General features: G+C 36.0%; 2 protein-coding genes across 15 annotated transcripts; both read left to right on the top strand.

The window, feature by feature from the left end:
- Positions 1-3534: 3534 nt before the first annotated feature.
- Positions 3535-7527, top strand: FUS9 (Ubiquitin-conjugating enzyme family protein). 14 transcript variants are annotated; one of them, XR_015225105.1, is made up of 7 exons: positions 3558-3965; positions 4613-4686; positions 5155-5302; positions 5399-5492; positions 5859-5981; positions 6100-6170; positions 6995-7527. XR_015225105.1 is itself a non-coding variant. In XM_086639923.1 (5 exons), exons 1-5 carry the CDS (start codon positions 3752-3754, stop codon positions 6999-7001), a joined length of 537 nt encoding a protein of 178 aa, XP_086496049.1. In that variant the 5' UTR covers positions 3558-3751; the 3' UTR covers positions 7002-7527. The 14 variants fall into 14 exon arrangements, 5 of the variants coding, with proteins under 5 accessions (XP_086496049.1, XP_086496047.1, XP_086496048.1 ...); XR_015225102.1 differs by having other exon boundaries at positions 5856-5981; XR_015225110.1 differs by having other exon boundaries at positions 3638-3920.
- A 2922-nt stretch (positions 7528-10449) lies between these two features.
- On the top strand, positions 10450-14234 carry LOC147540442 (lipase (DUF620)). Its single transcript, XM_086640551.1, has 3 exons — positions 10450-10957; positions 11250-11636; positions 13334-14234. The coding sequence occupies exons 1-3, from the start codon at positions 10721-10723 to the stop codon at positions 13835-13837; spliced, it is 1128 nt and encodes a 375-aa protein (XP_086496677.1). The 5' UTR covers positions 10450-10720; the 3' UTR covers positions 13838-14234.
- Positions 14235-14809: the final 575 nt, after the last annotated feature.

The following is a 14809-nucleotide window of genomic DNA, read 5'->3' as shown; positions in this document are numbered from 1 at the left end:
TTGAAATGACGTCTATCCATGTCAGTTTGTTGAACCTTTAATGTGGTGCGAGATTGGTGCAGGGCCTGCTAATGCTCAAAAAGATAAGCGAATACTAATAAGTGCATAATTGAGGAATGACGTCTAGCCATGTCGTTATGAATGCTTAGAACAAGTCCAATCGTGAGAGGCTGAGGCCCAAAATACAAATTTTGTGCCTCAACCCCTTAGTCCAACTGGGGACGCTTGGGCTGAGTCTCAACTCAGCCCCAACCCTCAAGTAAGCCCTCAGACCTCAGTCGACTCTACTTGTAAAGTTGACTGCGAGCTCTTCCCCAAAATTATGGGGTTCCAAGGGTTATGTGATGTGAGGAAGTCCTCTGGCTCCAACGACCAAAATTGGGTTGGTTTCCATAATTTTTTTGTCTCCCTCATAATTTTCTCATTCTCTCTCATTTTGCCCATTTCTTCATATAATGGATCCAAACAGATGTTCCACGAAAGGTTTATGGAATTGACGTCTCATAATTTTCGGCCTGTTGGATTAGGGAATGATGATACTGAGGAAATATCACCACACATTTGTCAACATTTGAAACTTTTGATGATGTTTGTGACCCGACTACAACCAAAAAAGCACTACGGATTTCATATGCACAAGATGAAGATATTCTACTTGTTCATTGTTATTTGAAATTCACGGATGACGAGGTGAGTCGAAAATAATAAAAAAAATATAAAGTTTTTTGGAAAAAATATCTGATGAATATCATGCAAAGGCTGTCCGAAAGCGTACGTCAAGGAGTTGTAATTAAATCTCGTTTCAGCGAGATAAATCTTGAATGTCTAAGCTTTATTTCTATTTTGAAGCTAGTAAATAAAGTACAAAAAGCGGAGAAAACGATTACGATCGGGTGATTATTCAAACTTTTATTTCTATTTTATTTTTACTTCATAATATAAACTTATAAGTTCTCTTTCATTCAGTTCCTAGGAGCACTTGAGGCTTTTAAAAAACACAACAAAAGAAAAGCTTATGGATTTGAACTTTCATATAGTAGTATACCTCGCTACCACTCTACTTATTGTTCTGATCCAACTTTCATAACCATATCGACCACTCTACTTATTGTTCTGATCCAACTTTCATAATCATATCGACCACTCTACTTATTGTTCAAATCCAACTTTCATAACCATATCGATCCAATTTTTTGTCGATTCAATCAGTTGGGACAATGAAATAGAGTAAAAAAAGTAGTGTTGTAAAAGAATTTAATTGTGGTTGAATGTCATTGTTTTTGTTTTTGTAAATTGAGAGAAATTGGGGGATATATGAGAACAATCAACTTTAGGTTGAATGTGCCTTTGTTGTATAATTTTGGAGGAATTTAGTTTTTTTTTTTTTGTTGAAATTGGAAGAATTTAGTTACTCTTTCACTAACTAAAAATCAAACTTTTCTTTTTTTCACTAAAAATCAAACTTGAATTCACCCATATTCTATTCTAACTTTCTAAGGCATTCATTTATATACTATTTTTCTTGTAGCAAATTATTTATGTCTTATAAGGGTGTCTTATTTTTATTGTAAGGCCAGACATTTATTGATGAATTGTCAATATACTGTCAGTGATGATTCGGGAGTTGATTTTTAATCATAATTTAATTTTACTATGAAATCCCTTGGTCTATTTCCATCTTGAAGAAATAGAAATCATATGACTAAGTCTTATCTTCAACATTCTCATAAAAAAAAAAAGGTCTTATCTTCAACATGAATCAAACAAGTGGATCCATCTTACTTGGTTAATATAATATAAATTCAATTTTAGTTTAGAACCATCTATCTTTTAGGATTTTGAAAATCAGCCCAAAATTAGTAAATTCCACAAATAGCTACACAGACTACCTATAAATTCATATTTCTCGCTCAATACATTAACACATTCAATCAACTAACCTTCTTAATCAAGATACTTTCAAAAGGCAAAAAAAAAGTGAGAATTGAAATTACACATTCAATTGGAAAAATGGCAGGATTCAACGGAAAGAAGATCATAGCGATGATGATGGTGGTGGTAGTGGTGGTGATGACGATGAGTGTGGTGGTAGAGGGGGATTATAGATACAATAATTGCTACAATAGTGTATTAAAGCAGTGTAAGAATCAATTTAGTGAAAAAGTTGGAAATGAGATGTGCCCACCTGCTGCTAAAAACTTCTGCATTCAGAACGGTTTGAAACCCGGAAGTACTATTCCTGAAAATATCGACTTCCAATCTTACATGCATTGATCTATTCTTCATCGACACAAATATAAGAAACACTTGAATAATTCGAGAAGAACACTGAGCCTCCTACCTTCTTTTTCCGGCTAGTTGGGATATAGAGATATAGATCAATTAGCTTGATACACACACATACACATATCAATCAACCCATGCAATAATTGTTTTGAGTTTGTAAGATTATACGTATTGGTGTTGTATAAGCATACTACTAATGTATACATGATTTATATTTTTTTATTATTAAATAAAGAAGTAAGGTTTTCTTCTTTAACTTTCATATGCCAAAAGATCCCATTTTGACCAAGAAAGATTGTATGTCCAAGTAAATATATTTGATCTCATCAAAAAAAAAAGAAAGTAAATATATTTGAGCTCACCTAATAATAAGATATTTGTCATGTTCAAATAACGTTGCACATAATAGTGTGTGCAGATATCTCACCAAGAAGATATTCTTTTAGCAGAAAAATGATGTCACTTTGCTGCACTCTTTGGTAGGTGAACCAAAATATGAAAGCCTACAAATTTAACGACATAACTGATATTTTGATCAGATGCCATATTTATTTTTGTTATTGTAAATTACTAAGCAATCGTACCTGACATGAAATTGCATCAGCTAGAAAATGTTATCCCCATAAAAGAACGATTTATGTCGTGATTATTCAATCATCTTTTAACTATCAAAAGTTGTAAATGTTTAATAAATTAGAGAATATTTGTAGCTACAATATCATGTTTTATTAGTTTTTGTTTTCATTCCTTCTATTTATGTCTAGCAACATGGTACTAGCTGAGGCAAAAATATTTATAACTTGTATGCCATTGTTTGCGTCGTTAATTTACAGGTGTTAAGTCATATGCTTGCAAGTAGAGGTGTTTTTCGGGCTGGGGCGACCCAACTGAAAATAAACAGGTTGGTCTGGGCTTCAACCAGACTTTCTACACCCAAGTTTAAATGATGTCTTGGGTGGGCCAGTTTGTTGAACCTTAAATCCTATTCATGGTCTGGGACATGGACAAGGCCGGGTAATCATCGAAAAGAGAAATGATTACTTATAAGTGCCTAAATGATATAAGCCGTTACGAATGTTTACAAGTATGTGGAACAAAATCGAGACAGGCCAATCCCACAGGCTTTGCCCCAACCCAGACGGGCGAGAATGGGCCGACTGGATCAAAATCAAGCTCCTCGATTCGGAATACAACCCGGTCTAACTTGGCCCGTATAAGGTACGGGCTCGACCAAGCCATCCTAAACACGGGCAAGAGCAGGCCATCCTAAACGATTAGCTCCCCTAGGGCCCTACTTGCCAGAGACCCTAGACTACATTGGGAAAGAACTTTTGTTTCTGGCCTCAAAGTCAGGACTAGAGCCGTTCTGGGTTCGGACTCGCTCGACTGAAGTCCTCGACATTTCCCCATATATTTTACCAAACAGACCCTTTAGCTAGAGAGAGAGAGAGGAGAGAGAGAGAGAATGTCGGGGATGAACACCGCATTAAGCAGTTGTTCAGGCGGCGGGGGAGGAGGAGGAAGAGGATGGCCGACGACGACGACATCAGTATCAGCTTCAGGGAAAAGGATAAGGAAAGAGATGATGGAATTCAACAGTGACCCTCCTTCTGATTGCTCAGCTGGTCCCAAAGGTGACAATCTCTACCAATGGATTTCCACCCTATTTGGTCCTCATGGTACCCACCTTCCCTCTTTCTCTCTCTGTTGTGCTTTTTTTTTTAGGTTTCTATATTTCTGTGATTTTCAGTTTTTAGGGCATCATCATAGTTATTGTTGATAATTTAGTAAAAGTTATATTAGTATCAAAGAGGGTGACATAGACTGCTAGAAGAAAGATCTTTCCTTTTTTTTCTTTTCTATATTGTGTCAATGGGGTAAGTCAAATACCCAAAAGGGTCTACTTGGGGTCGAGATTGAGTTCCTATCTCTTCGTATTATTATTAACAAACCATTTAGAAATGCACAAGAAAATTCATGCTAGAATGGCACACTAGTTAGTTAGCCCCTAAAGTGTGGAAAATGAAATGAATTGATTCCTTCAAATTTGAGGGTCATAGAGTGAATAGATTGTCGATTTGATTTCCCTTGATTATCATTTTCTATGTCGATTTGATTTCCCTTGTTTAAACGTGGAAGATGTGATATATCGTGCATACAAGACCTTATCTGTTTCTAGATATGTTAACAAGGCCAAAGTTTCAATATCGTTGTTGCTTGCTCAGTTGCTCTCTCTAACTATCCTTCCGCTCTCTTTTTTCCTTTACAGTTGATGAAATTGTACAACTATTCAACCTAACAATTTAGCTTTTTCCCCTTTTTGTAGGATCACCATATCAAGGAGGTGTATTTTTTCTCGACATTACATTTCCAAGTGATTATCCATTCAAACCCCCAAAGGTATACTCGATCCCCTCCCCCCTCTCTCCCGTCGAGTACTGTATTTTTCACGCACGTTATTCGTTGTACTTGTGAAAATTAGGACTTTTATGGAGGAGTGAGACTACACATCCCGCCACCTTAAACCCCCTCTTGAACCGCCCAAGAGAGAAACCCTGTTTCTCTCTCCTCTCACCTGTGACGTCATGTGGAGAGAGAAACGAGAGTTTCTCTCTTGCACGGTTCAAGAGGGGGTTTAAGGTGGCGGGCTGTGTAGAGTTTTTGTTTATGAAATCCTTATTTACTTTTACAGAAAGACTGAAATATACTCATTTGGAATTCAATTTTGTGAGTCGAACTCTTCACTTCACAACTGATAGAATTTTAAAGCAAGAGAAAGAAATATTACCTATCTTAGATTGTACTATTCAAGAAAATTTTGTTCTTGTTATTTCTTGCCTCATATTATTTTTACTTCCAAGTTTATAGGTAGTTTTCAAAACTCGGATCTATCACTGCAATGTCGATCTTAATGGCAATATTAGTTTGGATATACTGAAAGATAGCTGGAGTCCTGCTTTAACAATCTCAAATGTGTTAGTTGCAATAAAATCGATGTTTACCAATCCCAACCCTTGTGAGCTTTTACCTCTATCTTCACTAGCCGGTTATTCTCTTAGACTCGGAGCTTCTTTATGTTTATTGATAAGGTTGTGACTTTTCATCGTTTCAGATAATCCACTTGTTTCCGCAGTTGCTCACTTATACTTGGAAGACAGAACTAAACACGATGAAATAGCAGCTGAGTGGACCATGCGGTTTGCTAGGTAAAATCTCAATCAAGTAGTGGATTCAAATAGCTTCGCCTCAGAAAAATTGTAGTCTTTCAGCACTTGTGTATACTGTAATAGAACTCCATATTATGTAAGGTTAGAGCTTTACCTTGATGTGAAATGATATATCGTGTTCAAGCAGTCAATTGCACAACTTAATTGGAAATAAATAGCATGCTATTTAGCTGTTTATGCGTTGTCTTCACTTCGAAGTTTATTTAACACCTGTTTGGTTATGAAGTTTCTTTATTAGATGGTATCAAAGATCTCGATCCGTTACTGTTTTCTTGATAACTTGGTTCCAATCATCTCATTGGACAGTCATAAATCCACTTATCTTCGCCCTTGTGATTTCAGTAGATTCATTTACTCGCAGAATCATAACTACGGTAGTGTCTCAACTCTACAAAATTCACGCAATATTGTCTTCTAAACCCATTTTAATTCATCCTCGTGGCCATCCATGAAACTGAAAACCAAAACGTAAGTCGTCTTCTTTCTACTTCGATGTTTGTTTTTGATTCAGAGCTCAGACTTAGGTTAAGCTGTCTTCTTCCCATACTTAACTTGAGCGAACAATTTTGTCGAATTGCTATTGTAGGAGCCATTGAATCAGTCTGCAATTTAAATCAAACAGTCTTAGTCATTTAGATGGATAGCCATAATCGTCAGGTATTATATCACTTCATCAAGACTGGTAGAGTTTTCCAGAATAAAGTTGGTGAGAGACGAATGATTGAACAGTTACAGTCAGTTGTGCTTAGAAAGTGGCTTCTCTTCAGGGAAGTCGTCCCAATAGCCGAGTTCTCAGAAAAGTGATGTAACGCCATAACTGTTATCGATATTGTCCCCGCTTTTGACACCCGAACCCAAGCCCAACAGGTACGCTACGATTTGCTCTACCCTCAAGTAGGCTATGACACCAAAGACCCACTTGGTGTGAGGTTTTGTTTCGTACTTGGAGGCCTCAATACTTACTAAGCTTGAGCACGCACCTTTAGCCCAGTCTCCAGACTCTCTCCCAAGCGATGTGGGACTATTGGAAGTAACTACTGAGTCACTAAACTGGCTCGGACCTCAAGGCGACTGAGCCACGCGTGAGTCATGAGCCAAACTACTTAGCTCTTACCGAAGTAAGTAGTAATAAAAGTTGGTATAAATGCCTTTTAGAGTGTGATAGAGCACTTGAAACAGACACTCCACCAATCTGAAAACCCTAAAACTTGCAGTTAACTAGAAAATAAGCTAACTCTGATAACTACTTCCTTCTTCCAATTTAGCTTAATTTTGCTTTCTATGCCTATTAGTTAATTAAGCAGGAAATGCATATTGATTTCAAGGAGATCCCACGACGATGGGAAGCGAGTTTAATCTATTTAAACGTCGTTATGATCTTAGCATGTCAAAGAGAACAAGAAAACCTCCATTGAAATCTGTCGAAGGAACTAATAGTCCTTCAAACTCTGTTGATTCTAATGAAAGTTTAGGAACTGCAGATCATAAAACCTTGAAAGAACTAATGATCAATGATGGGAAAGCAGTAGAAGTTGCAGGAATTCCAACTAACAAGAAGCAAAATGTGAAGCTGAAAATGGAGAACGAGGGAGATAGAAAACGTGAACCCGAGAAGAGACATCGTCGAAATTCGCTCGGATATTATCTGAAAGAAGAAGAGAAGAATTTACAGATAGTCACTTCAAAGCAACAAGGAGAAGGTATAGAAGCGGCAAAGTTGGGAGGAATGGTGAGTCGTTATGTTAAAGTTTTGAACCATTTGATTAACGTTCAACGACATCCTCAATCCGGTTCTAGGAAGAAACCTGTTATCAGGTTCTCAGAATAATAATCGAACTTTTATACTCTTGGATCCTTGTGTTTAGAGTATTTATAGCCGTTGGATCTTTCGAATCTTGGCTAATAATATCTCTATTATTGTGTTGCAGTTCTACATTGCCTTCAAAATAATTCTGCAACTTTGTGATAGTATTGATCATGTTGAGTATGAAAATAAGTAAACTTTGTTGGGCAATTTTGATTCAAGGTTTTACTCTCTTCAATCCAAGCTTAACCCTTCTCGATATTGTCTCTGATTTAGATACCGAGACGTTACCAAAAACAAAAAATAAGTATACGAAGAGATGGTGCTAGATGCTAGACCAGCTCCCACTTACACCTCTTATCTGTGTGGTAGACTGCTACTAACAATCTCATCATTCATTTGTCATCGTTCAGAGGTATGCGTGTTTCCATCTTGAAATTTTCAAAATTCATTAAGGAGGGCAGGAGGTCTAAGTGGGAGCTGGTCCAGATTTATCCAATTACCAATGATAAGATGTTTTGCTTTAGAGTTGACCCTCTTGAATCGACTCAAAAGACTTCGTCATTTACTGAGGTTGAGCTCGCTTTTATGGTAGTAGAGTTAGTAAGATTTTTTGAGCAATATGGGATTAAGAACTTAACAAAAATTGTCAAAAATTCATATTTGATTCGATACTTATCAAAACCTTTCAAATTTATGGTATTAAACTTATTGTTGGTATATTTTCATAATTTTTAGATAATATCCAATATCGATATATATATATATATATATATATATATATATATGAATTGTGGTGGTCCAAAGTGGTAGTAGTGGTTCAGGTGAGACGGTGAGTAAAATGTAATAATCAAGAACTTCTTTAAGAGAGAAACAAATTTAATGGTTGAACTGTCTCTTCCTCCTTTTCGTATATTTCCAAACGTCACCTTCAATCTTCTTCCTCATCAATTATTTTTTCTTGATTTGTAGTTGATTATGACATTATCCTTCCCCGATTTTATGTGGTTAAATAAGAATAAAGTTGGATTAGAACTTTCTTTTTGTGTTCATTCCAACTTGTTTGGTAGGTGTTTGGATTTCTCCAATTCGGTATCAAATTCGAACCAACTTCTCATATATACAAGAGTCAAAATTCATAATGTTTAGTTTTGTCTAATTCGTACGAAAGGCTAATTCAGATCAATTTTAGATCTATTGGATTTACACGATTCAAGTTCAGAGAATGAAGTACATATAAACATCATTTTAACGGTTGAAATCAAGTAGACAAAATTGTTTTAATGACAATTATGATCGCCAATTCTTCCTTTACTTTATTTATCTAGCAGGCTATATGTATACTCTTTGGATCCAATCTATTGTATTTTATGCGTAGCTTAAGCATGCCTACCACTAGGGTTATGGTAAAGGAGATTCTTTCGATCGCTATGTATACTTTATGTTTATATAAAGGAGATGAGATTGTTGGTAGCTTATATTAAACCCAAATTTATTTTCGGTGGATACTATTTTATCTGAGTAATTTTGTTTCCTTTATGGCCCCCTTTTTTTCGTAAATTCAAATATGACCCCCTATTTTCAAGTAAATGTCATTATTACCCTTCTTAATTTCAAATTTAAAACATTTAAAAAACATTATTTCCACCTCACCCCTCTCTCTCTCTCTCCACCTCATCTCTCTCTACAACTCACCCATCTCTCTCTCTCCAACTCACCTCTTTCTCTTCCAACTCACCTCTCTCTCTCTCTCCAGCTCACCTTCATCTTCCCCAATTAAGGTCGCCGGCCGGAAAATTTTCCGGCCGGCGACCTCCAAAAAGAAAAAGAAAAAAAAATTTCCTCTCATCTCTCTCTCTAAAAACTCCGGCGAAGGGGGTTTTCCTTCGCCGGAGCCGTGAACAGACCAGATCGGTCTGTTCACGAGCAGATCTTTCAAGGTCTGCTCGTGAACTCCTTTCAAGGTCTGCTCGTGAACAGACCGATCTGGTCTGCTCGTGAACAGACCGATCTGGTCTGTTCACGGCTCCGGCGAAGGGAAACCCCCTTCGCCGGAGTTTTTAGAGAGAGAGAGATGAGAGGAAATTTTTTTTTTTTGGAGGTCGCCGGCCGGAAAATTTTCCGGCCGGCGACCTTAATCGGGGATGATGAAGGTGAGTTGGAGAGAGAGAGAGAGGTGAGTTGGAAGAGAGAGAGGTGAGTTGGAAGAGAAAGAGGTGAGTTGGAAAGATAGAGAGGTGAATTGGAGAGAGAGATGGGTGAGTTGTAGAGAGAGATGAGGTGGAGAGAGAGAGAGGGGTGAGGTGGAAATAATGTTTTTTAAATGTTTTAAATTTAAAATTAAGAAGGGTAGTAATGACATTTACTTGAAAATAGGGGGTCATATTTGAATTTACGAAAAAAATGGGGCCATAAAGGAAGCTGGTCACAAAATAGGGGGTCATATAGGAATTAACTCAAAAAAAAATGTCAGGAGTTTGAAATTCAACAAAAAAAAAAAAAAGAGTTTGGAGTTTGTGAATTTTATGTACCCGTACAATGACTTTACAAAGATAGTGATGTAGCTTTTTGTTCTTCCAAGCCTTTATTGTACTGAAGCACAAATTACTCCGAGAGCTAACAATAATGGTGCTAGAGTTGTTTCAGGGTAAAAAAACTCATGCATATTACAAACTTTTTTTTTTTGTTGAAAGCATGCATATTATAAATTTGATATGAAATCCCTCAAAATAATATATAGATCCAAGTGCAGAATAAGATTCAGAAAAATAACGTTTAGTTGTTTTTTTTGTTCCACTCGCTTCATCTTTGAAAAATAACGCTTAGTTGATATATTATAGTTAAGAATGAGTTTGAGTTGTTCCACTCGCTTCATCTTTCATAGTAACATTTCTCAACCTTCGTTAGGTTGACCGATTTTTTCTGTTACAAAAAGTTGATCTAGTATTATCCGATAATTCTTACAAAAACTAATATACATCCTTAGTTTCGAAAACACTAAAATGAATAGTCAAATGATCATGTTATCTTCCAAGAAAATTGTATCAATATATTGTCATATATTAGTATATTTTTACAACAACCATTGAAAAGACATCATCATAAAAAGAAGATGATATGGACCCATTGCCTGCCTAGCCTGCCTTTAAAGCTCCATCTCCAAATTCTACCTTCTCTGCTCACCCATTTAAGTAGTTGTCTCTTTACCCCTCTTCTTATTCCATTACTACACTTGTACTACTACTTCTTTCTCTAAATTCCCTCAACCCCCTTCTCTCTCTCTCTCTCAACAACCCGAGTTACCCAACCAACCTCAACACTCAACATTATAAACAAACACACTAGCTATAAGCTATTACTTACCCACCAATAGAAGAAGAAATTTAAGATCATTCATCATCAAATGAGTCGTCTTTCACCTCTCTCTGAAGAACCCATCAATGAAGGAAATACCCATACCAGAAATAACACAAATTTTTCCAAAAAATCAGGTCAATCATGGCGTGTTTGGCTCAAAAATCACTTACCACTTATCTTCCACAAAAAATCTGAACTTAAGATTCTTCTTAGTGTTATGGGTTGTCCTCTTTCTCCTATTTCATTTGATCACCCCAAACACTCCCTTACCAATAACACCAATGTAAGTCTCAATCTTCTTTTTTTCTTATAGTAAGGTTGTGGTTGTTCTTTAGCCAAGTCAGACTTGAAATCTGACTCAGTTTTAATTGACTCAAGTTAAATTCTATAATCATTTTTAATTTGACTTGTGACGTTCGATTTGTCTAAATGACCGATTTAGTTTGATTTTGGGTCAATTCCAGTCAAATGATTCAAATTTATAAGAGTCAGATTCATACAATGAGAAAAAAATAAAACCATCCCGCCTAAATTTGTTAAATTGATTTATTTTGTAACTGTGTGTATGTTAATAGGTTGCGACATCAGCTCAGTATATAATACAACACTACGTGGCAGCAACTGGGTGTAAAAAAATAAAAGGCTCGGTAAAAACTATGTACGCTACAGGAAGTGTGAAGATGATGATGAGTGAAGAAACCACTGGAAGCAGCGGTAGTACTCGTGGTGGAGGAGACGGAGCCACCACAAAAATGTCGTCGGGATTATCATCGCCTGGAGTGGCACAGTATGGTTGTTTTGTGGTGTGGCAAATGATACCAGATAAATGGTTAATAGAGTTAGTTGTATCAGGTCAGAAAATAATAGCAGGTAGTGATGGGAAATTGGCTTGGCGCCACACACCTTGGCTCGGAGCTCATGTTGCTAAAGGTGGAGTTCGCCCACTCCGACGAGGACTTCAGGTCAGATTTCAGTTTGTTTATTTATTTATTTATTATTGCAGTATATTATGTTTGATTTATTGCATCACGTATGCAATTTTGTGGACCTCACAGTTTGGCCAATTTTGGTTATGCCCCCCCCTTAGTTTAGCTAATTTAATTTCAACCCCCTACAATTTCACTAATTGCATGGTAAGAGAGATGGTAATGGGTTGATAGTTGGTTGAGATAGTAACAACCCTTTGTTAACCAAACTCTCAACTTCCAATCAACCCTTACACCAACTCTCTCGTGTTTGAGAACTTTTAGTTTGTTATCCGACTATTTAATAGAGTCTCATTTTTAGTTTTCTCTTCGAATTGCAGAAGTGTTACATCTTTGAATTACAGAAGCACCGTATAACTATATCTGTGTAGTAAGAAAACTGAAAATGAGGCTGTTGGGTGAACAGATTTTGACACACTGAAAAGAAAATTATCTATACTTATTGAGCGGTATCAATTTTTTTTTTCAAAATTATTCTTCTTAAGTGGATTTGTCGAAATCATTACGATTCTTATGAAAATTGTAAAATTACTTGCAGTACATATATGCACAAAACTTCGTATTTTCGGAAACCTAAACATGTAATTTTGTGAAATTAATTACCATAAAGGTAGAGAGATATAAAAAATAAGTAATTAGGGATCCAAAAGTTAGAGATGGAATTAGAAGGAGGTTGTTATGATAATTAGGTTCCACTTAAAATGATTCTTCTTATCACATGAGTTGATGGTATCTTTGATACTTTTTTACTTTATAAGCGTGTACTCTTTCTTTCTTTCTTCTTATAAAATCTCTCTTTTAGTCGTTCACTAACACTTCACCATAGTTACCTTTCCTGCACATGCATTATATATAGTGGTTCCCACTCTCTTAAATTCAACCAATCTAATATTAATCTAAAGGAAATTTTATAGGGCCTCCCATAAGTGTCTCCTTCCTTCACAAACTCCCGGTCAAATTTGCGTTGAAGCAGGCGCCTATAACACTTATAGAAGGTGCTTTTAAAACTATCCTCAATTTAAATGAAATTTTAGAATCACTCTTGCTAACGAGGGCTACCCATTTCATTTGACTTGGTAAATCTAATTTAATTGCATTTAGTTAAAGACACCCCCAAATGAGTGAATTCATGTTAAATGGTGTAGTAAAATTCGTCAGGTACACCTAATTCCACACAGATGTTCTAGAGTTGAAATTACTGGACTTTATAAAAAAATTCGGACAAAGTCTACCAATTTGAGTTATATTCTCTGAAAATCCACGCATAGTCCGCAAGCTACTATCATGCTTCTTCTGGAATAATACTGGATGTAGTCCAGTTCTGTTTCAATTTGCAAGAGGTAGTGCTAGGTCTTTTGTAATCAGAGTTGATTCTGTAACCAAATTGGTTCGAATTCCCCGATTTTAACTTGAAGAAAAAAAATAGGAATGCATGTTTTGAGACTGGACACTATGACTCATTTTTTTATATGGGGGTGCCACTGACGGGGAGGCGCCAATAACACTACCAAGAGGCACCTTTAAAGCTTCACTTGTTTCAAATATAATCAACAATTTTTCGCTGCAACAGTGCAACTGTTACATTTTATTTTGTAACCGTAACGTAACGACTATAGACCGGTTTACCCTTAAAACTGTAAGTGTTAAAAGAAATTTTTGTTGATGATGTTTAGGGACTCGATCCTGTAGCAGTAGCTGCAGTATTCTCTGAAGCACAATTTATGGGAGAGAAAAAAATGGAGGACGAAGATTGTTTTGCTTTGAAATTGTCAGTAGATCAAACGATTCTGGCTGATCGTAGCGATAGCACAGCAGAAATCATTAAACACGTAATGATAGGTTATTTTAGTCAAAGAAGTGGATTATTGGTATATCTCGAGGACTCTAACTTGACCCGTATTCAGTCACTCGGGTCCAACCCAACTTATTGGGAAACATCAATAATGTCCAGTATGAAGGATTACAGAACGGTCGACAACGGCGTGATGATTTCTCATTCAGGTAGTTCTATTGTTAACTTAACTAGATTCAGTAACAATATGAAAGCAAACCCACTCGTAAAACGAATGGAGGAAATTTGGACGATCGATGATATCTCATATAATGTGCCAGGATTATCGATTGATTGTTTCATTCCACCCGAAGAAGTTCAAAGTGATCCAATCGCCCGATCGTAATATCATCATCTTGTTCGTGCAGATTATTGTTATCGCTTAGGAGTATTTCATCGTCCCCGTTATCACTAAAGGCACCCTATACACAACTATCCATATAAAATTGGACTGTAACAGTACTCTTTGTAGTGATAATGGGGCGCTTATAGAACTTGTCACAGACTTAATAGGTTTTGGGTTTGTAATGGAAGAAGGCAATGAAAGGAACATACCCCTCGAATTTGTATAGAAGAATGATGATCCTCATTAAGGTCTCCATGATGAACCCTAAATCTTCTATTGTTTTTTTCCAAAAATGTTTTTGTACTTCTTTTTTTGTTGAAAGATAAAATGTTTTTATACTGATAAGTAATATATGTCTGACAATATATTGAAAATTATTGCGTTTTTGATGATTAAATTATAATTTTCTATTCAAAGAACTCATTTGTAATAAGAAAATGTGAGTGTGTTTTCTTCAAAATGTTGATCATCGGATTTTAAATTAGTAAATTTTTTCGATCTTAATTAAAAATTTAACTTGAAAAAAAATAAAGTAGTCTTCGATTAAGTGTGAAAAGCATACATATTAATCGACAAAGATGGAATGATTTAAATAGGGGGCTAGCTACAATTTGACCAAGTCCCTGTCTACCATGAACCAAACAAATCTATTATAGATCGACCACATAAGGAAAAAAAAATAGAAAGTGCTAAACCAAATACATTACTAGCTAACGGATCCGAGTTTCTTCATCTTGTTTGCACAAGATTTAGTTTTCTATTTGAAATTAAATTCTCAACACAGGTCACTGTTTTCAAAACTGATTCAGCTTATAAATTGTAGTTTTCTGCGCCTAATGTTCTATAAAATCAAATGCGTAAATACATTCCGCAACATGTCATTGTTATTGAATTAGTTTGCGGACTTCATATAATAAATGTATGGAAATTCAATGTCTTTTAGTAATGGCAGCCAATTTAGTCCAAAAGTTA

Source organism: Eschscholzia californica, unplaced genomic scaffold (genome assembly GCF_041429995.1).
Source record: "Eschscholzia californica isolate CP2 unplaced genomic scaffold, dmEscCali1.0.p SCAF_5, whole genome shotgun sequence".
Classification (NCBI taxonomy): Eukaryota; Viridiplantae; Streptophyta; class Magnoliopsida; order Ranunculales; family Papaveraceae; genus Eschscholzia; species Eschscholzia californica.
The sequence above is the reverse complement of the archived record's forward strand: the minus strand, read 5'-3'. Positions and strand labels throughout refer to the sequence as shown.

Bases quoted from the DNA above. Each gene is read 5' to 3' on its own strand.
- FUS9 (XM_086639921.1), top strand. From the start codon at position 3,752: ATGTCGGGGATGAACACCGCATTAAGCAGTTGTTCAGGCGGCGGGGGA. The intron at 3,966-4,612 runs GTACCCACCTTC...CCCTTTTTGTAG, and splicing joins CACCCTATTTGGTCCTCATG to GATCACCATATCAAGGAGGT. The intron at 5,303-5,398 runs GTGAGCTTTTAC...TCATCGTTTCAG, and splicing joins GTTTACCAATCCCAACCCTT to ATAATCCACTTGTTTCCGCA.
- LOC147540442 (XM_086640551.1), top strand. From the start codon at position 10,721: ATGAGTCGTCTTTCACCTCTCTCTGAAGAACCCATCAATGAAGGAAAT. The intron at 10,958-11,249 runs GTAAGTCTCAAT...GTATGTTAATAG, and splicing joins CCCTTACCAATAACACCAAT to GTTGCGACATCAGCTCAGTA. The intron at 11,637-13,333 runs GTCAGATTTCAG...GATGATGTTTAG, and splicing joins CACTCCGACGAGGACTTCAG to GGACTCGATCCTGTAGCAGT.